At 31.0% G+C, this 18,679-nt stretch overlaps 2 protein-coding genes and 1 long non-coding RNA gene across 3 annotated transcripts; 2 read left to right on the forward strand and 1 right to left on the reverse strand.

Moving 5' to 3' along the window:
* The first annotated feature begins 436 nt into the window (after positions 1-436).
* Positions 437-1,075, forward strand: LOC123912695. The gene is made up of 2 exons (XR_006811439.1): positions 437-635; positions 726-1,075. It is a non-coding gene; the product is annotated as an uncharacterized LOC123912695 (long non-coding RNA).
* Positions 1,076-2,206: 1,131 nt separating this feature from the next.
* Positions 2,207-7,694, reverse strand: LOC123912694 (homeobox-DDT domain protein RLT1-like). Its single transcript, XM_045963249.1, has 8 exons — positions 7,341-7,694; positions 6,409-6,516; positions 5,500-6,186; positions 5,138-5,217; positions 4,291-4,767; positions 4,081-4,164; positions 3,691-3,779; positions 2,207-3,262 (listed from the first exon to the last, which is right to left on the reverse strand). Exons 1-8 carry the CDS (start codon positions 7,345-7,347, stop codon positions 3,199-3,201), a joined length of 1,596 nt encoding a protein of 531 aa, XP_045819205.1. The 5' UTR covers positions 7,348-7,694; the 3' UTR covers positions 2,207-3,198.
* Positions 7,695-14,111: 6,417 nt separating this feature from the next.
* LOC123916339 lies at positions 14,112-14,998 on the forward strand. The gene has a single exon (XM_045967776.1). It carries the CDS (start codon positions 14,193-14,195, stop codon positions 14,859-14,861), a length of 669 nt encoding a protein of 222 aa, XP_045823732.1. The 5' UTR covers positions 14,112-14,192; the 3' UTR covers positions 14,862-14,998.
* Positions 14,999-18,679: the final 3,681 nt, after the last annotated feature.

The following is an 18,679-nucleotide window of genomic DNA, read 5'->3' on the forward strand; positions in this document are numbered from 1 at the left end:
TTTACCAAACAGACCCCAAGTCAAAAGACTTTCTTTCGCAACTTTTGTCCACGACAAAAATAATTTAACATCCAAAATATTAACCGTCCAACTATCATCACTTAATGGATAATTACTATAATTGAGGAAAAAAAAGATCACTCGAGCTTAATGAGAAATTACCTTAATTACCACGATGTGCACTAGTGAGTAATTTATACTTTTATATAAATAAATAAATAAATAAGGAAAAAAAAATACAACATTATCATGAAAGACTATAAAATAATGAAAAGTTTATAAATTAAAAAAGAAGAAACAATTCTTATGGTTGGTAAGTATTTTATGTGACCTTTAGTAAAATAAAAATAAGTATTTTATGTTACCTTTTTACTATATGTTTCTGAAGGGACAAATACACAACTTGATATTACTTAAAAAAAGACATTAAAAATAATTCTCTTTTAGCAAGTGCTGTTTACAACTTCAGAAGAGCTAAACACTATTTAATTGATGTACGGAAATGAGATTTATAAACTATAAATAAAACAATTTGTTACATGCAAAAGGGAGAAATATGGCAAAAATTATTAAGTTCGTTTGTGTTATGATTATCATATTTTCTCTATTTCTTGCTGCAACGAACGCTGAAAGAGGTAACCCTTTTTAAATTTTCTTCTTTACTACTTTCACAATATTATTTATTCCATTTTAGTTAAATTCTTATGTTTTCTTTTTTCATTCAGGACAATTTATATACTGTAAGGATGACTCTGAATGTCAAAACAGGGAGTGCCTCTTGCCATGGACACAGCGTAAGTGTCTAAGGTTCGGAATATGTGTATGTGCTATGGTGTACCCGGAAACTTAAGTGCATGTGATTCTTTTTTATTGTCAAAGCCAAAAGAAGAATACATAAATAAATGTCATGTTAGAATATTCTATGAGCTGTCATTTATATATTGAATTTGCATGGAATAATTTGTCTTTTTTTTTTTTTTTTTTTTTTTTATTTCAAGAACTTTGTGATTATGGTTTTGTAATCTAAGATGATTTTAATGAAATGAAATAAGACAGCAAATAATATTATTATTAAGTTGTTTTCTTCTTTCATAAACAAAGATAACAATATCGCCTTCGATTTAGACCTATCACATTTTATTTTCAATTAGGACTGGCAATGAACCGAACCAACTCAAAAATAATTCAAGATTCGATTTGATAATTAACTCGTTGAACTTGGTTCATGAAACAAATGAGTCGAACTTGAGTTGAAAATTAAGCTCGTTAAATAAAAACCCACTCGGGGTTGGTCGAGTGGTGTTGGCTTGGACCCTTGGAGTATGCTCCTCGCAAGGTCTCAGGTTCGATTCCCACTGGTGCCAATTTCGGTTGGCTAAGTCCATACAGAGCAAAAAAAAACTCTGGCTTTAAATGGGGCCCCCGCAAGTGGGCGGTGAGATTGGTCCCCTTGGATTAGTCGGTCCTAAGGTCGGATACCAAGTTTTCAAAATAAAAAAAGCTCGTTAAATAAATGAGTTGAACTTGAACTATATATAGTTCGACTCGTTTGGTTCATGAGCAACTCGATATATATAATAGTAAGCTTTTTTTGTATATGGGACCAATAAAAAGCTCTTATAAGAGATAGTGACGTACACAATTTATCTGTTACTTTCATAATGATTAGTGAGTATCGATCATATGTGTTAATATATGTGGACAATTCAAGTCCACATTCCAATATTATCTGAATGAAACACAATATAACACTACAACTTTATCATACAAAATGAAAGCATTGGTTACATCTTGGTTGATATAAGTATCAAACCACTATTTCATATATGATAGTAAGTTTATATTAGGGTTGGCAATGAACTGAACCAACTCGAAAATAATCCGAGACTCGATTTGATTCGATAATTAACTCGTTGAACTTGGTTCATGAACCAAATGAGTCGAACTTGAGTTGAAAATTAAGCTCGTTAAATAAATGAGTCGAGTCGAGTTTAAGCGAGTTCGACTCGACTCAAGTCATTTCCAGCCCTATTTTCAACCATATTGCTTATTAGAATATCTTTAATAGTTAATTTCAAAAATAGTTTTATTTTAATTCTATGCATATAATTTTATAAGACAAATGCTAACGAGTGTCTTCGGGATACTCTTTAAGTTAAATAGTAAATTTTTTACATATTTTTTTATAAAAATACGTAAAGTCAATGCATTGGAAATTGTGGTATTTAATTGTTCCACTTGTGATTTTTTTCACGCTTCAGATTTTATTAATCTTACATTAATGTATTTATAATAAAAAAAAAAAGAAAGGCAAGATTGAATAAAATATTATAGTATTCGACTCTAAATGATACAGTATAGTTTTTATAAATTGGAGAAACTAAGTGTCTTGTGTATGGGTAAGGGTAAAGAATCAAGGGCTTTGTCAAGAATCTTTCAGTTCCAATAATATTTTTTTTCAATGGATCATCTAGTTCTCTTTCTAGAAATTTTTCCGCCGTGCAACAGCGGAATTGTTCAGATCGAGTTGTTTGGAATCGGGGTTACTGTTGTCGTACACCAGGAATCAAAGGTTTATTGTTGCATGGTCTTGGACATTACTCCTATTATTTTGTGCCTCTTTTTTAAAATGTTGTACGTTGTTTGGTTAAATAAAGAGTTTGGAAAGAAATAATAACAAAATTGAATAGTTTATATCTATGTGCGTGATGAGTTGGTTTGGTTTGGTTTGGTTTTGGTTTTTAAGTAGTTGAGAAAGAGGAGTTTTGAAGGAACGGTGAAGAAGATAGATAGATAGATAGATGGACGGAGTGAAAAAAATGTGCTGAATTGTGCACATTTTTCTCTCTATCCATTTAACCTTCTTCATTTCAAACTCAGTCTGAACGGCGGTTTTGCTGTTGCTTCAACATTCAATACTGCCACTGTTGCTTCGACACAGAAACCACCGCTGTAGGGCTTCCTTTTAGGTTGCGAAGGCATTCAAAATAGGAAAGCACAACATCAAATCAAATGTAGTCCCACATCAAGTATATCAAAGTGCTCAATGTGATACTTAAGCTATGAGCCTCTCCCACCATATTGAGCACTTTGATCTACTCGATGTGGGACTCCTAAGAGTGACTATCTAGCTTCCAAAATCCTACAAATAGTGTCTCTCATTGTAAAAATATTCATTCAAAATATGAATATCAATTTTCAATCCAGTGAGGAACTGGTTTCATCATCCTCACTAAAGCTAGATGGCATCTCGACAGCAGATCTACATCATCATAATTGAAATTCATGCTTTTAGATAAATCAAAATAAGAACTGCAAATTTGACCTGCTAAGGCTATGCACAATATATTTTGTTCTTCAATGAAGAGAGAAATAATGAGGATAAGGGCATAATTATCTATAACTATTACTAAAAGCTATACAAGGTTTTAATATCCACATTTTATTTTTCATAATAACTTTGGTTCCTCTTTAATGACATAGCAATAACCATAGCTTATAAATGAACCTCTTATGCTAGTTTCATGAGGTAATGATAGTCACCAAAAAAACATTAAAATAGAAATGCTTTTGGTAAGACAAAAAAGGGAAACACCGTAATCGACAGAAATATAAAATCACGGAGTTCCAAGATGTCTGGTTAACATGTGGTCATGAAAAGGCAAAAATCAAACAGATAGAAATTGTCACCTCTGAGTTTTCCTTGGTTCAATCTCAGCAACATGTGCTTGTTTAATATCATATTGATGAAGTAAATCAACTTTCGCTCGCTTTGCAACCTGTTAAAAAAGGATAAGGATACATAAAGCTAACATCTTATAGTTATATACAAGCCTGGAATGAGAGGGGTGAGCTCAATAGAAAAGAGTGTTGTTAAATAGCGGTGGTAGGGTGCTATAGTAAATCATTACTGTTCCACGATAAGCTATTTAGTATATATTGTTAAATAGCGGCGCTGCATAGAGGAATTTGATTTTGATCAAACCACTATGTTCTGAGATCCACGATTGACAACAGTCATAAAAAAAATTAAATTATCAAATACCACGGATGCAGGTAAGTTATGCATCTAAGACTCACCATTGTTTCTTTCGAAGGCATTCTTACTCCATCTGACTCATGATATTGTTTTTTAATCTTTCTACCCCCATTAAACTTTTGTTCCTGCCAAAAATGCAACCAACCAAGCGAGTTAAGTCATATATGTAAACAAAAGAAATCGACGATTACATGCAAAACCCAAAACACGCAGATAAAGCATAAATATATTCATATTTCATAGACCTTTACCATTCTTTCAGAAAGCCCTCTTCCTCCAGTATCCTCAGAAATTTGAGAATTACGTATTGAATGTGAAGGTTTAGATTTTACATATTCACTCCTTTGTACATTTTTCACATTGCTGTTACTGTAATCATGTAGTAGTGGATTTATCTGCTTAACCGCCGGGTTATTCTCTTCAGTATCACTAGGACTAGATGCAGAATCAGAACTCATCCTCTCAACTACATGTTTAGTTCCTATTCTATGATTTCTAGTGCTATCATAAGCAGGTGCTTCCCCAGTCGAGTCTACGTACAAATCATTGGAAAAGTTCTTGCCATGCAAATGATTGGCGCGAATTGCACGGCCCTGAATATTCGTTCTTTGTTTTATATGCTGGCGGGATTTCTTATCGTGGAAATCAGAACCATGCAAGGACCCAAAGCCACTTCCTTCCATTTGTAAATCTTCGGAACTTAATTTGTTCAAATTTGAATCATATCTCTGCAAATATACAAGGAAAAACAAAGTGTGAAACAAGTGATTGAAAATTCAGCACTGATTCTAAAGAAACCATTACTCATCATAAGCCTGTCTAACGTTAGTGTTAAATAGCATTTACAGCGTAGTGCAATTTGAACAAACCGCTATTGTACTGCGATATCCTATTTAGTACAAAATGGCGGCGCTATAGCACAGCTATGTAGCAGAATTTGAATAAAGACTAGTTTCTGCGATCCGAGATTGGCAATACTAGTAACATTAAAAATCCGGTAAATGTCCTATTTATGAAACATGTTTCATATATTTTGCACAAATCACTGTTCAAATAGGATAATAAAATTAAAAGCATGCATCCGGAACTTCGACTTACAGAGTTAAGACTATATTTCCTTTTTGCAGGTGAGACTTCAGGAGAACTTGAAAGTGACGGGTTTGCAACATGGTATGGTTCTGCCAAAACATTTATAAGATCAGACAATATTCTCAAAATCTCTAGATGTGATCAGAAAATTGATCAAGAATCAAACGAATCAACATAAAATATAAAAAATAAACCCTCCTGGTAAGTTAAGATGAAATAATTAATTATCATAAATTCTCATACCCTAAAAATCAAGCAAAATCACACAGTCAAAAAAGATGAGCATGCAATAGACATATGCGGTACTTAAAAGAAGGTATCTGACTTCACAAACATGTTTCCAGATAAGTGAATGCATATAGTAAACCTACCATTAACTGGATTCGCAGTTTGAAATACAAATGCCCCTGGTGGAATTGTATCAAAATCTATATTAAGTAGCGGACCATCTTCCAGATAATTCCTTCCTAACCGATTCTTAACAGCAGTTATAGCAGCATGCTCTATCTCTCCCTTCATTTTTAAATATCCTGATGGTTTATATCCCTTGGGATTTAAGGGTGGAAGAGATCCATTTGGTGTAATGTATCTTGAAGGCTCCGTATCATACAGATCCTGTCCTTGAAGAAACAATCGTTCTTGCAAAGATGAGCTATTTTCGGATGATGTGTTATCCGTTTCACTATCATTTTCTGTATAATGGTTTCTGTGTGCATAGTTCATTTCTGCAGCTGATAATTCATGATTATAGACGCCATGACTCTCAACCTCTTTGGGTTCTGAATACCTATAGTCATCATGCTTAGTACTTCCACATGAATCCTGCCGGCCACTGCCACGATCCTGAACAACGCCACTTGAACGGTCTTGCCGTCCACTGCCACGATCCTGAACAACGCCACTTGAACGGTCTTGACGTCCATTAGCACATATTTCACCTTTCATCAATCTCTTATCTTTTAACCTTCTGTGACAAAACCATCCTGAGATTTGCTTTTCTGTCAGCGCTAATTCATTAGCGAGTTCAAGTTTCATTTCCTCTGTGGGGTATTTGTGATCTGTAAACAAACACGAAAAATAAATTCCTCAAGAACTAGCACTTAGCAAGGTACATTAACATCTATCCATATGACAAAAGAAGCATAGTTTTAGATTGTGGTCCGTAACCGAAATATAACGGTTTTTGAGTTATTTGCAACAGCATTGCAACCACAACAGAAATTGCAGCCGCATCGACCCATTTGACCGCAATATAAAACCGTGAAACGAAGTACTATTACCATTATAAAAATCTTCCAAGGCCATAAGCTGCGCCGGTGTTTTGAGCTTTCTTTTGTTATTTTTATCCATCGAGGTTTTATTGTCTTCCGATTGCAACTCAATCGGTTCTGAAAACCAAAAGAAAAGTACAAGTCAAGTCAAGTATATGTGTTGTAATGGAAATCACCAATATTATGCATTTAGAAACCTCAAAAGAAAATCTAATGTCATATGAATCACTCCAAATGATAAAAAGTGTCACTTTCCTTAGACATCCAGTATAAGAAAATGATCCGAAATGTCAGATTACTGCATTGATGTTATATAAGTTATCTCATATTATATTTATATATTATAAAACCAAAATGTCAGATTTGAAAAAGAAATTACAAACACAAACTTTAACCACGCCTAAAAAAAGCTCAAAATTACCATTACTTTGCAAAAGACACAGAATGCAACAGCAGCCTATGAAAAATGAAACACAGACACGGACATTAACATGTCGACACCGATAATAATTTGAGAAAATGACATAATTCATTGGAATCATATGTGTCGTTGTTCAAACACTGGCATGGTCCTACATGCGTCCTGACACTAGGACACGCCTAATCGGATGAGTGTCTGTACATCATTGTGCAACACACAAAAAGTTGATCCAAGCCTTAGGCATCATTGTATGACATTAACAAAGCAAACCATTAAACATTACTAATACATTAGGATCATAAAAAAGGTTAAGAGAACTAAATTAATTTACAAAGAGCTAAAATATTTTAATATATCAAAAATAAAATTTCAATTTATGACAAAAAAATCAACCAAATCCCCCAAATTTTTGTTGCCTATTCACCATTACAACAAATGCAAACAATGCATGAACTTGAATCAATCATGAGAGAAGAAAAAAGCATAACATGAAAAATCCAAATTTCTGTCAACACAATACCTTCCATTGCTGTGAGAGATTCTGGTGAATCTCTTTCTTTTCAAAGTGCAAACTTTTTCACTGTCTTCTCAGAAAAACGAGACTCAATTGTTCTCTCTGTGCATTCATTTGGTTCTTGCTTTAATCAATTTTTACTTCTGTGTCGTGTTGTAATTGAAAAAGAAAATCAATTTTTTTATTTTTTGAATCGGATTATCAACCAAAAAAATATAATATTTGAATCGGATTTACGTTTATCCGTGTGTTATTTTATTTTTTTCAGATTGAATGAATGTGGAAGAAAAGGAAAACAAAAATTAAAAAAGAAAGAAAATTAAGCATCAATGAAAAAATAATTGTAACAAAAGTCAAAATTTTGTTATAGATAGGAGTAACTTATTTTACAATACCACAATTTAAAAAAAAATGTAATAACTCTACCAAAAAAAGTAATATTCAAAGGGATAGAATGTGAATTTTACTTGATTGTCCTTAAAAAAATATAGATGATTTATTTGCGAGTTGTGAAAGTATAATGATTAGAGAGTACAATTAATTTTTTCGTGAGATTTAGGGGCTTATTTGATTTGGCGGAGAATAAATCGAGTACGGTAGCTGAGATCTCTTCATTAGGGTAGGAGGCAAGAGGGGAGGTGTGGGTGTGGCAAAGACAGTTGTGGACGTGGGAGGAGGAGATGTTGGGGGAGTGTTGGACTTTACTTCACAATCTCATTTTGCAGGACCAGTCTTCACATAAGTGGCACTGACAACCTAATCTTGTTAGAGGCTATTTAGTTAGGGGTGTATATCAGATATTGACTTAACAATAGTCTGTTATTTTGGATGCACTTGAAGATCTTCATTGGCACAAATAGGTTCCCTTGAAGGTTTCTATATTTACGTGGAGACTCTTGCGAGACAGGTTGCCAACAAAAACAAATTTGGTAACTCGAGTCATTATCTCTCTAGATGCTCACTATTGTGTGTCTGAGTGTGGCGATGTCGAATCAGCTCAACACTTATTTCTTTCGTGAAGTACTTTTGGTTCTCTTTGGTCGTTAGTTCGATCGTGGATTGACTTCTCGTCGGTGGATTCTCAAAATCTATCAGAACACTTTCTTCAGTTTATTTATTCATCGGGTGGCTGAGAGTGCGGCGCTCCTTTATGCATCTCATTTAGCTCTCATATGTATGGGTTGTATGAAACGAAATATATCATAAATTATTAAAAAATTCAGAAAAGTCCTTACCTCAATTGTTGGATAAAGACAAAGTCAAACTGAAGGCAAAAAACACTAATCTAGTCTCAAATTACTATAGTTGGTGGTCTAGCTCGTTTATCTGTTTGGGCATCTAAATTTGTTTTTCATGTTGTTTTCTTGATTGACGCTTTTGTAAGCGTTGTAGTCTCTTTTGATATTAAAAAAAAAAGTATAATTGTAAACATTGCAATGAAATTTGAGTATATAAGGTATTTGGGACAAATTATTATTTTATTTTTTAAGTTTTATTTTAAAACATAGAGAATATATTCTTAAGAGAGTGAAGATTTGTTGACACCAGATATTAAAATTTATTTTGAAATTAAATATTATCAGCTGATTTTTTTTTATATAAAGTTTAATGTTTCTATGGATGACCTTTTGAACTTTTTTCAAAAGGTTTACGGTCTCTGATGTTAGAAAGCCAAAAGTGTTGAATGTAAACAATATAAAAATGTGTCGATTGTCAAAACACACTTTCTCATATTTGGTCATTTTACTTGAAGCAGCTTTTTCATTTTTTTTATTACTGTAATGAATGAATGTGAAATTGTAAAAAATAAGTAATTAATTTTTTATAATAAATTAAGTTTATTTTTATTCAAGTGTTATTAGACAAAAAAAAAAGAGAAAAAAATAATGTGTTTGGATGGGACACTTCCAATTAATATTTTGAGATGAGTTCCAGATACAAGCGAATGTGATAAAATAGTTAAATGTTCACTAAAAATATAAAACTTTTATAAAACACCTAATTTACAACACAAATAGATAACTCATAGTCCAAGTTGCATGATAACCAACTTATTTAATACAATTATATTATAGTCATAAAAATTCCCAAATCGAAAAACCCTGAAATATTGTCCAATTTTTATGAGATTGTCTTACTCATTTGATGAATGTATTGCTTATTTATTTATTTATTTATTTGACTAAATATTGTTCATTTGATAAATGTATTGTTTATTGATGTTATGTAGATTATTACCCCAAATTTAATCTTATTATAATTGTTTTTGGGGGTTAGGTCCTCATTGTTATAAAAAAAATAAACCCAAAATAAAAATATACTCTAACCAATTAAAAACAAAAAATTATTATTCATATACCCATTGTTGTTCAATTGAAAGCTGAACTTGAAGGAGTTGGAATACACGGCTTTGAACTGTTGGCGCTCGATAAAACAATTGTAAGAGGGAAAGTTTGGCTCATCATTTAACAAAATTATTATCTAGAGAGGATTTTGAAAATCCTCAAGGTATTATACTAGTGCAATTGTAATTTTCACATATGAATAACCTTAAAAGTCTCATTCATATGTTTAGAGCATATGATAGTAACATGTAGTGTGTGGAAATATTGAATTAATTTCACAACAAGTTCTATACTTCACATCGAGCAGTGGAGGAGTCCGAAAATTTATAAAGTCTGGGCAAAATCTTTGTTTTGCATTGAAAAATATCAGTTTAAAAAAAAAATCAGTTTTACCCTAAACTAACATCTAAAAATCTTAATTTTATTTTTGTTGAATATTGCCTTGAAATAATGTAAAAAATCAGAAAATCATGTTTTGGTGGATGTCTGCTCACGCCCAAGCGTGGGATCTGACGCCTAGGCGTGAAAAACTAGGCTGGACTCTGCCTGCTCACGCCTAGGCGTGGGGGTTGCGTCCAGACGTAGCGCCTGCGAGCCTATATATATGTTATGCGTTTTCTGACTTTTTTAAGGTGATTTTTAGGGTTTCTAAAGCCAACAAAATACTAGGGGTTTATTAGAGAACTTCTCTTGAGCATACTCTAGGGTTGGGGATTGATTCATCACCTTGTAAATACTTATTGATTGAATCTCTTGGTCACGGGGAGAGATTCAGGAAAATGGTAGAATTTAGGAAAACTCTAAATTCTTGCAACTCTTGTATTGAATCTTTGTAATCAAGTTTTTCATTGATAGTGGAACGAAGAGTTGTTCTCTCCCCAGATTAGGTCACTTTGACCGAACTGGGTAAACAATTCTATTGTGTTCTTTATTTATCGCCGTTTTTTTCTTTTGATTGTGATTGTTATTGACATTAACTTATTTGGTTGTTTTAATCGTATTTAGTCCACACATCAAGTTCTATTATTGGTGTGATTTTTAAGACGAATTTTCACAACAATTTTAAACTAAAATCTAAAATACTAAATTTTTTTACCAAAACCTGAGCAAGTGCCCAGAATCCCAGAATAGCCGGGTTGTGGATCCACCACTGATATGGAGTGGAATACGTACTTATATTGAGATAACAATTATTTTGAACTACACCCTAAAATTGAGCATATGTAATGTTGACTGAAATAGAGTTCAAGACTACACACCACTATAGTGTATTCTGAAGCACCACCATTGCGCAATTGTTATGTTCAATCTTATGTTGAATTTTTTTTAGATGGATAAAATTAAAGAGTCATTATAAATTCACGAACACAAGTGGAGAAGGTGAAATTTGAACCTAGATCATAAACAAAAATAAATAAATAAAATCATCGGATGAATGGATGGATTGTTGGTTTTTTTATTTATTATTATTTCATTAAAATGTTATTATCTCTAATCAGTCTCCAAACAATCTTTAGTTACTTTAAAAAGCAATCAACTTTACGAAGATTTTTTTTTTTTGTAAAAAAAAAACTTTATGAATATTTTATTTTGACTAAAATATAACATTCATTCATTCAAATAGATAGATACATCATATACAAGCACAAATTCAATAGCGCTAAAAACTAAAAGGATGAATCTGCGAACAAACTCACATCATCCAAGTTAATAGCATAAAACGGCATACTCAGGTCTACAAATAATATGACAAAATAAAAGTTACCGAAATATTCATGTCTTCGGATCTTCATCGTTGATGACCTTGTCATTGATGAATCTGTAATTGATCAAAGTAGATCTGTCAATCTGAACCAAACAAACACCGTAAAAAACAAGAAAACAAACGAACGCCGCACGAAGACGGAAAATCAAACAAACACCGCATGAAGATGGGACGCACTAAGGCAAATAAATCACAAAATAAAACAAGAAAACTATAATCTGTGTGGAAACCACTTATTTAAATTAAAACAGAGGAAAATATATGCACAAGAGTGATTCCAGGTCAAAGAACGACCCAAAGCCACCCCTTAATTATTTATTATTATTTCATTAAAATGTTATTATCTCGGAACATTTTCTTTTATATTGCCTCGGTCTCCAAGCAATCTTTAGTTACTTTCAAAAGCAATCAATTTTATGAAGATGAACACTATGGTACAATCTTATTTTTTCTTATTTGATTTGATGATATTCTTTCAAGTTTATTTTTCATGGCCTTCATTAATTTGAAAGTCAATAAGTGATGGCATGGTTTGACATATACATTCTCAAATAGTACCGTTATTGTTTTAGTAGCCAGCCAACCATATCCTTAAAAGCTGTGTATGGTGTATATTGCACCAACAGATACTACAATGTGTTAAGAGTATCTTTGGACTCTCTTTTCTATTTTTGTCCAGGAGTATCTTTGTACTCTATATTAAAGGAAATCTTATAAACTTGACAAAAGAAAGATAAATCTTGTATTCAATTTAAAAAAATAAGTAAAAATAATTTTTTAGAGCAACACCATTAATAGTAGGGTGTACATGAGTCGGATTCGATTCGGTTTGGCCAAAACTAAAATCAAAATCCGAACCACATAAGGTATTTCGGGTTGAGTCAGATTGGATAAACCCAATTAATTTCAGGTTGCATTGGGTGGGTACGTAGTGAGTTATTCAATTTTTTTTTTAATATTAAATGATTAGATGACGAATCATTTAAAAAATAACTCAACTTTTTTATTTTCTTAAAAACTAGTGTAACCTATTTTCACTATTTCTTAGCATCATAAAATAATAATATCATCATATTTTTTCTTAAAAATAACATATATTCACTATTTTCAAAGACCAAAGTACGGAAGAATAATGTGTTTCCCGTTTGAAATATACACACATACAATTTGTTTTGGAAATTAGAGTATTGAACATTGGATTTTTCTTTTTTAATGATCAAATGGCAAAAACAAAATCTTTGATATTCATATGAAAAATATTTCAAAAAAAAAATATATATATATATAGCAATATCATATAAGTGGGTCAGTGGGTTATTTGGATATGAGTCCGGTTTTGCCCGAAACTCAATTTTCTTTTTTATGGATTTTTCATTTTTAAATAGAGTATTAGGGTGCAATTGTTATAGATTTTTTTTAAAAAAAAAATCTATTTTTCTTAAAAACATTCTTTTTATTTTTTTTAACAGTGTTTGTTTTAGACTTTTTAGAAAATTATTTTTACCCTTGAAATGAAAAGCTCATCCTAATAGCTTTTCTCAAAATCTATATTTTTCAAAGAGCAAGGAACTTAGACTATGTTTAGATTGATGGAATAAAATGAAATGAAAAGATTGAAATAGAATAATGTTTCATTGTTTGGATTTGAAAAATAATAATGGAATAGGATGAAATGAATTTTATCTCATACCACCACTTATCTTCAATTTTGTTTATCTCCTTAATTTCTAAAATTTCAAACAATAGAATGAAAGATTTATTCCATTTCACTCAATTTCATTTCACTCCTCCGAATTTCGCTCTGCTCCATTCCATTATATTTCATCAATCAAAACAGAGCCTTAGATGCAGGAGCTTAACATTAAAAAATACTAATTTTTTATATAGATAAACAAAAAGTAGCTTTAAATTTTTTTAAAAATCCTTAAAAAAAAAAAACTAGAATCTAGATTTTTTTCAAAATAAAATTATTTTTTTAAAGCTTAATCAAAATCTCTGTAAGTCGATTTTTTTTTTTTGGAATAAAAAGAAGTGGTTTTTTTTTTTTTTTGGTTTGGTCAAGTTGTTTATTGGCCAAATTCAAATACATGAAAAAATGAAAATTTTTTATTGCTCCAATAATATCTCAAATAACTATCAACTAAATTATATTTACGATACTGGTTCAAAAAAATTATATTTATGATACAAAATATTATTTTTTAGTTGAAATAATTTAGGAGAGGGATTATCACAAAATTATATCCAAAATAAATTTTGTCTTTTCCTATTGGACGTATATATGAATCGAGAAGGCGTTGTTTTTTCTTCATTGAGAACCCAATTTCGGCCATAAAATAAAATTCATCGATAAAAACCATAGGAATATACTCCTAACGTAAACATCAAAGAAAGTATAATAATTGAGCACATTTTAATTTATTATATAAAGTTTGAATACTATAACGATAGAATATCATAGTCATATTTAACTTTGTGTTCTCCTATTGGTGTATTTTTTTCAAGTCTAACACACGAGTGTCCCAACAAATAGAGCTCAAAATATTTTCAAAGCCGGCATGGTTGACTAAAGACCACACCGACCCTATTGCATAAGAAAAAACACCAACCCTAGACTTTATCCAAGTCAAATAATGTCTCTCATCTTATCATCTCTTCATATATAAAAATCAAATTTTATTTTTCATTCTCAAACCATTAACAACTCAACCCTCTCAAAAAAATATATTTCTCTTGCTTTTTTTTCTAATGGGAAATTCAGTAGTGACTCCATGTTTTCATCCTTATAATCGAAAGTTATCATCGTCGTCTTCGTCAGCGTCCTTGTTGTCGTCCACGTCAGCTAAGCTCATTTTTTGGCAAGGCACCACGAGATTGATCGACGGTGAGCTAACCGCCGGTGAGATCTTGTTTGAGTTCCCGGAGACAATGATTTGCCATGCAGACTCGTTCTTTATCGGACACGCGATCCCTAGTTTATCTCTGGATGACGAACTCGTCCCCGGAGAAGCCTATTTTGTTTTACCTATTGATCTTTTTTCATGCAAAACACTCTCAGTTTCATCACTCTTATCATTGAAATCATCACACAATGATAATAACAAGTCATCAACAATCAAATTTGGAGAGTGCCCTTTTGAGTATTTGAAGGATTCAGATGGAAAAGTGTTGATAAAAGTTATGCCAGAGTTCATCACAAGACTTGTTAATGGAGATAGAGGGAATGATTGTTGTCTTGATAGTAAAAGTAGTTTTCTTTGTAGTACTCCTGAATTGAAAAAACATTATGAAATGCTTGTGAAATCTAAGGATCAAGTTTGGTCTCCAAAGCTTGAAACTATTTTGGAAAATAAGGTTAGACTTAGAAAGGAAAGAAAGAGAGAAAAAGCACAAACTAGTACTGTATTTGCTAGATAGAGTTTAATACATATTTATGTATAAATTTTTAGAGTTAACTTTAAATTTATGGCAACAGTTTTGATAATTAGTTGTAATTTTCTTCTGATCTGTGCATAATTATATGTGGAAATTAAATGGAAATGATGGGATGAAAATTAATTGTTTGAAGAGTAGTCAAATACAGTATATTTTGATGAATTGAAAGGTGTATAAAGAAGAATAGGATATAATTGATGAATTATCCAGTTTTGGTTTCCCCCATATTTCTGATTAATTGCTTCACGATCGGTTTGGCACAGTTTTTTTAAAGCTTATGCAATATAAATTAAGTTTTATGTTATTTTATAAAATTATAATTTTATAAGCTATTTTATCATAAACTACTTTCACAAATTTATAATAATATATAAAAATTGCATAAACTATTTACATAAGATCTACAAAAAGTTGGGCCAACGAGCCATAATTGTGTCTGCGGTAACTTAACAAGTGGCAATAAAATTTGCTGGTTGCTGAAAATATCTTGACCCATTTTTTGTTTTTAATAGAACAAAATTAATGCATTTCATTAACTCTAAATGTTCAATATATATAGGAATAATTTTAAATGTATGAAAACTAATACAAGAATTGGCCGTTAGTAGCAAGAGTATTAGCAACTGAAGTATCTTGCCTCCTAACAAACTTAACATCAAAGTTTATAGAAAAGACGACATAAAAATAACAATTTCATGAACAATTGAAAGAAACTCTGAATTGCCTCTATGTTTCACGTGAATAGCGTTAACCAACAATATAATTTTGTATCACTTTCAAATTGAACTCGATCAAATCTTCTATATATCTAGCTTATTTCATGGCTAAAAGTAACATAGTCACTCTTCCAACCATATCACTATTGTCGTTATGCCAAATGCATCATAGTAACATAGTCAATCTTCTAATCGTTGAGAAACAATTCAATCTCTGCATAATGTTGTACCAGATGTAGTAACATATGGCTTTATACCAGATGCTGCACCAGATGCTATTTCATATGTTCCTCTATTTTGTTAGTTACTTGATTTGCAAGTTAGTATTTTATTTTGTTAGTTATAACAGTTTGTTGTAACTACTTTGTTAGTTTGTTAGTTGGTAGTTGGTTATGATTACTTGTTATCTAAGTAATGGTCAATTTGTAAACTCTATAAGTTGTACCTTAAGCAATAATAAAAATCAATGCTTTTGATGAAACTATTATCTCCCTCTCTTCTACTTTAACATGTGGTATCAGAGCTGATGGTTCGACGAAGGGTGGAACTGGCTCCTTGTATCGAAAATCTTCTTGACAGGTGGTCAAGCGGTGAGTCTCGCTGAGCAGTGTGGCTAACGGCGGTACAAGTGTAGGATAATGAATTGAAGGACTCACACTTGAGGGGGAGATTGTTGTGGTAAGTGTGAGTTAAGTCCCACATTGCTTAGAAAAGTGGAGGTTGAACACTTTAAGTGAGAGGACCCATAAAACTAACACCTTAAGGTTTTGGGTTAAAGTGTGATGTCCAACTCAATTGTAAAATTGTTCTTAGACCCAATGTGGATAATCCCCCGACTGCCCCCTCGTGATGACCCAACACTAACCACACTAACCGTATTAGTATTCTTGTTGCTACACAAATACAACCCATTTTTTTTAATTATCATGATACAATATACTCTATCGGTTTCAAAATAAGTGTCACTTTAAAAATAAAATTTTGTTTCAAAATGAATATCATTTCACTTTCTAATGCAATATTTTTCAATTATTCTCCCCAATTATTACTTTATACACTATTTTTCAATTATTCTCCCCAATTATTACTCTTACTAAATTATAAAGATAATTTAGTAAGAGTATTAATTACTCCTACTTCTTTTGACAACATAATTGCATTTAGTAACATGTGTGCAAAACTATTAACCAACATTCTTTTTGAGATCCCCATTTTCTTTTTAAGTGTCATCTTTGAAGATTTTTTTTGTTCTTTATTTAAGTGGCGTTTGGAGATTTTAAAGTACAATTTATTAATTATATCATTGTTTTCTCAATAACTTCACTTTACATTTTCCATAAAATGTAATGGAGAGAGGAACGATGTATGCTAAAATTATTTGGAAACAGAAAGTAAATGGTGGATTAAATGAGAGTATAATTGAAAAAAGAATACAATAATCCACTATCTTAATTGGAAAGTTTTTTTTTTGTTAAAACGACACTTAATAAAGAATAGAGAGAATATTTCTACCAAAAAAAAAGAATAGAGAGAATATAAGTTTTCTCTATTGATGATTAATTTTCGTCGGATAATTTGTGGCATATACAAGATGAATTATATCCTCTCAACTGAATACTCTCTCCAGTCCTTTTTATAAGAAACAATTACTTTTTAGATTAGTTAAATAATTGATGTATCTGGTGTATAATATAAACCTGATACATTTATTATTCAAATGAACCTAAAAAATCAATTATATCTTATAAAAAATACCGGAGAGGTAGTATTTTGTAGGGTCAACAATGCCTTCGGGACATTTGTTAAATATACTAAGAAAATAAATTAAAGATAAAAATAATATAATGTTGGAAGTTAACTTTTTACAATGTATATTGAATTAATGCACAAATTTTAAAATATTTTTTTATTAATATGTTTAATTAGTGCGTCAGAGATACTGTTTATCATTTTCCTATTTTGTATATATAAAAATCAGATGTCAAACTTAAAAAAAATAAAGCATTCATCAAATAAAATTTTCTCTTTCGTAATAAAGTAAGATATAAGAATAAAAAAAATTTAACTTATCAATATTTATTTTCTTCTAATTTATGTACAAAACACTAAAAATATCAAAAATTTAGAACAGAGGAAATAGAATACTAAGGTTAAACCCAACTCTAACAAGTTGCATAGTATAGTATATTAATATAGAGATTCCCACCCAAGATTTCCTATATAGAGCTTATTCATATTTATTTTATTTTTTTACAATAGAATGTCGAACTCAAGACCTTATAAAAAAAAAAATTTAAAAAAAAAGAGCAATAAAAAATAAAAAATAGCTTGGGTGGTAACTGAAGCCACTATAGAGATTATTTATATAATAGAGTGTCGAAGTCAATACTATTTCTAATTTATATAGAGTGGCTTAGCATATAGATAAAATAGTATTTAAATTAAATTATAAATAGTATTTCCTTTTCATTAAATTAAATCCAGTGACTTAGCTTTTGTATGTGTTTGGTTTGAAGTTGAAAATAATTGAGTTTGATAGAATTGAGTTTGATAGAATTGATTTAAAATAAAAGTGAGTTTGATAGAATTGATTTATGTTTGGATACGTTAAAACAAAAGTGATTCTTATCGATTTATGATGTTTGGGTAATTTGCATCAAAATTGCTTTTAAACCTATAAATTACCAAAATGTCTTTAACATATAACAACACCCACACGGCCACCAAGACACTAGTAAAAAAAAATATCCATTAAAATAAACTACCTTAATAACACCACCACTTGTTTAGTTGTTTTACTTTTAAAAAAAATTAAAATAAACACCACCACTTGTTTTGTTAAAAGTTAAAACACCACCTTAGTGAAAAAAAACAAAGTTAAAACACCACCATTATCCATTCATTTTTCTAGAATTTTTCCAGAATCTTCAACGAGATTCTACCTTTTCTCCTTCCCATCTCTCAATCTTATCATACCATTTTTTTTTTCACTTCTCCTTCCCCATCTCTCAATATTCTTATCCCATTCTAGCAATTTTTCATCTAATCTCTCTTTCCCCTCATCATCAACATTGCTACGGTGCT

This window comes from Trifolium pratense, linkage group LG3, assembly GCF_020283565.1.
Source record: "Trifolium pratense cultivar HEN17-A07 linkage group LG3, ARS_RC_1.1, whole genome shotgun sequence".
NCBI lineage: Eukaryota > Viridiplantae > Streptophyta > Magnoliopsida > Fabales > Fabaceae > Trifolium > Trifolium pratense.